The sequence below is a fragment of the Chrysochloris asiatica genome, unplaced genomic scaffold (assembly GCF_000296735.1).
Source record: "Chrysochloris asiatica unplaced genomic scaffold, ChrAsi1.0 scaffold00061, whole genome shotgun sequence".
NCBI lineage: Eukaryota > Metazoa > Chordata > Mammalia > Afrosoricida > Chrysochloridae > Chrysochloris > Chrysochloris asiatica.
The window spans coordinates 1-3,408 of NW_006408579.1; the positions used below are offsets into that span (position 1 = coordinate 1).

At 50.2% G+C, this 3,408-nt stretch overlaps 1 protein-coding gene across 1 annotated transcript in view; it reads left to right on the plus strand.

Moving 5' to 3' along the window:
- Nucleotides 1–56: 56 nt before the first annotated feature.
- The window catches only part of GOLGB1 (golgin B1), a gene marked incomplete at its 5' end in the record, with an annotated part of 115,439 nt that continues 112,087 nt past the window's right edge, over nucleotides 57–3,408 (plus strand). The window contains one exon of the mRNA XM_006864196.1: nucleotides 57–276. Coding sequence (XP_006864258.1) covers nucleotides 57–276 — 220 coding nt within the window. The remainder of the gene's footprint in view (nucleotides 277–3,408) is intronic.

A 3,408-nucleotide genomic window follows, 5' to 3' on the forward strand; every position in this document is an offset into this window, starting at 1 on the left:
TCTACCCAGGCTCAGACCACTGCAACTGCTTATGGACAGCCTCCTATTGGTTCTAGCACTGCGGCTGCTCCACAGGCCTCCAGCCAGCCTGTCCAGGGCTGTGGCACTGGTGCTTATGACGATACCACTGCTGCTCCAGTGACCACCACCCAGGCCTCCTATGCAGCTCCGTCTGCCCTCAGCACTCAATCTGTCTATCCAACATATGGGCAGCAGCCAGCAGCCACTGCACCTGCAAACCCGCTGAGACTAGTCAGCCTCAGCCTAGCACAGGAGGTGAGAAGCAGGCCAGCATGGAGTATGGACAGAGTATCTACAGTTATCCCCAGAGTCCTGGGAGCTACCCCATGCAGCCAAGTCACTGCACCTCCATCCTATCCTCCTACCAGCTAGTTCTCTTCACAGCCAACTGGCTAGGATCAGAGCAGTTACTCTCAGCAGAACACCTGTGGACAGCCGAGCAGCTATGGGCAGCAGCTGATCACTATTCTCCCACCCCGTGACTGGATCCTACAGCCAGGCTCCAAGTCAATATAGCCAATAGAGCAGCAGCTGCGGGCAGCAGAGTTCATTCCAACAGGAGCACCCCAGTAGCATGGGTTTTTATGGGCAGGAGTCTGGAGGATTTTCCGGACCAGAAGAGAACCGGAGCATGAGAGGCCTTGATAACTGGGGCAGGGAAGAAGGGGATTTGATCGTGGAGGCATGAGCCAGAGGTGGGCGGGGAGAAGGAGGCTGTGCAATGGGCAGTGCTGGAGAGCGAGGTGGCTTCAATAAGCCTGGTGGACCCAGGGATGAAGGACCAGATCTTGATTTAGGCCCACCTGGAGATCCAAATGAAGACTCTGACAACAGTGAGATTTATGTGCAAGGATTCAATGACAATGTGACCCTAGATGACCGTCATGATGGATTTCTTTAAGCAGTGTGGGATTGTTAAGATCAACAAGATGCAACCCAAGCGCCACTTCCTAAGAGCCATCTTTCTAGCTTTTGTTATTTTCTCTTTCCCTTTCCAATGTCTTTAGCACAGATTCCGGTCCTAACGACTCCACACACATGTGTTGGAAGAAGTGCAGCCAGAATGCTCCTTGGAGGCCAGGATGGCCAAATTTGGTTTCTCATACTTTGGACATATTGTCAGGAGGGACCAGTCGCTGGAGAAGGATATCATGTTTGATAGGGTGGAGGGTCAGAAAAAAAGAGGAAGCTCTCCAGCGAGATGAATTGGCCAAGGGGCAGCATCAGTGGGCTCAAATGTGGCAATAATTGTGAGGTTGGCAGTGTTTCATTCTGTTGTGCATTGGGTCCCTATGAGTCGGTACCGACTCGATGGCACCTAACAAAAACAACAACCACGGACTGCAAGGCACATAACCACCACCACCACTCCAACTTCGGTATGTCTCTGTGTTTGACACAACATTTGACATCAGATCACTTCTCTGGTTCTTATTCTTCATCAGTAAAAATCAAAAAGTCATAGCAGATACCCAAACAAGCTTTTTTCCGTCTTTATTATTTTAAAATTCTAAAAGCAGAACACGTATTCCCACTGCCTTCTCACAGTTTGTTTTAAAATGAGGGTGGCCCACCGTCCGATGTCTCCACAGAAGCCCCGCTGATGGTCTGAGGCAGTCACAGCGAACCTGGCAGAGGAATCAGAAAAAAATCAGCATCCTTCTCTACACCATACACACCTGACCTTTTCCGGAACGCCCGCCCTCCTGACATTTCCGGTCCTTTTGCAGATCTTCTTCCGGAACTATCATCGTTGATGACCTCGCCCCATATGCGTTCTTTAGAGTCCATTGGATGTTTCTTTAAGGAAGCGGAGATCTCCAGGCGTTGATTGGCTTCGGTCACTGTTGACGGATTAGTTACAAACCAGGCGTGCCCGGTCTCCCTGGTAACGCCCTGAGGATAGTTCTGATTGGTTGGTATTCTACAGCTTTCCTCCGTTTGGACAGCTAGTGGTTGAGTCCCCTGCGGGAGCGGCGGTAGTAGGTGGTGCGTACGGGATTCCCGAGCTGACGTGGCTTAAATTGGGAAGCGAGGGCTGAAGCCTTTGGCAGCAGCCGCTTCCAGGTGAGTGGGGAGCGATCCCCAACTCCTCCCTTCTGCAAGTCCTTTAATGGTCACTCAGTCACCGGGGCCGCGAGGGTCACTGAAGCTATGGCGTTCGGGTTCCAGCTCTGTCGCCCCTCCTTTCCTTTCAGTCCAAGATTCGGCCCTTCACCCACCTCCCTTCACCTACCAGGCCTAGTGCTAGTCGTTCAAATGTCTATTGGCCCCTCGGGGGGCTTCGGGGTCGCCTCGGGGGGCTTCGGGGTCGCCTCGGGCGGCCTCAGAGCGCAAATGCCCGTTCTGCTACTTAGGAAGTGACCGGGATCAGCGCCGGCTTGGTCAGGTCGGCGCCTGCGTTTCCGAGAGGCCTTCTCAGGCCGACCAGGTTTGCAACAGCTGATGACGCAGAGAGTCTGCCTGGCTTGTGTTCCTGCCCTAACTTAGTGTCAGGAATCAGGGTGTGACCCAAACTAGTCCAAGGTCTTTAAGGTGGAGATCACCACGGGAACATTGGAGATTTCAGTGCCAATGGGGGCCTGGCTAGATATTGTTAGTGCTCAAGGGTTGTCGGAAACGTGAGAGGGGTGATTCTTGCGATCCCGTGGACACATGAAAATCCCTGCAATCAGAGGTGGACAGGCAGCTAGCGAAAGAGAAAGGAACCCTGAAGAGAATTCGCAAGGAGCAAGCTTTGTTTGGCTGGTATGGAGGGAGTTTCCTTGCCATCCCTGGAGGGGTGTGGAAGAATGTGGAGGGGACAGCCAGCCCTTTAACAAATGAGGAGTATGTGTGCCTGACTTACTAATAGCAGTTCCAGTTGTCTATAGCTGGAAACAGGGAGAGGACAATTTAAGAGTAGGACAGATATATTTGAATATTTGGACAAGTGCCTTTCTTTTTTGGAGGTATGGGAGGCACTTTCTGAGTCTTAAAACTAAAAAGGATCCTCCTACAGTCTGTGCAAATGACACAGAGAACTCCTTTGGAGGCCTTTCCAGAATTGGCTTGGACCACAGATGGGATGGGAGGGAAGAGGAGAGACCTGAATATGTAAGGAGAGATTATTGGCTCACAATAAGGAAATAGGTCGTAATGCTTTAGATCAGAACTTGAGATTCCTATAGAAATTAACTCCTACTAGGGTTAAGAACAATTTCACCGAACTTTCTTACATTCAGCAAAGCATATCCCAATACAGTTGAATGAGAATTAACTAATGAACATGCAGATTTTACTCTTCATTATAAAAACAAATCATTTATAAACTTCTTTTGGTTAACTATTATTAGGAATAAGTTATTTGGGATAAACCCCTGATCATGACTTACCCATCTATTGTTA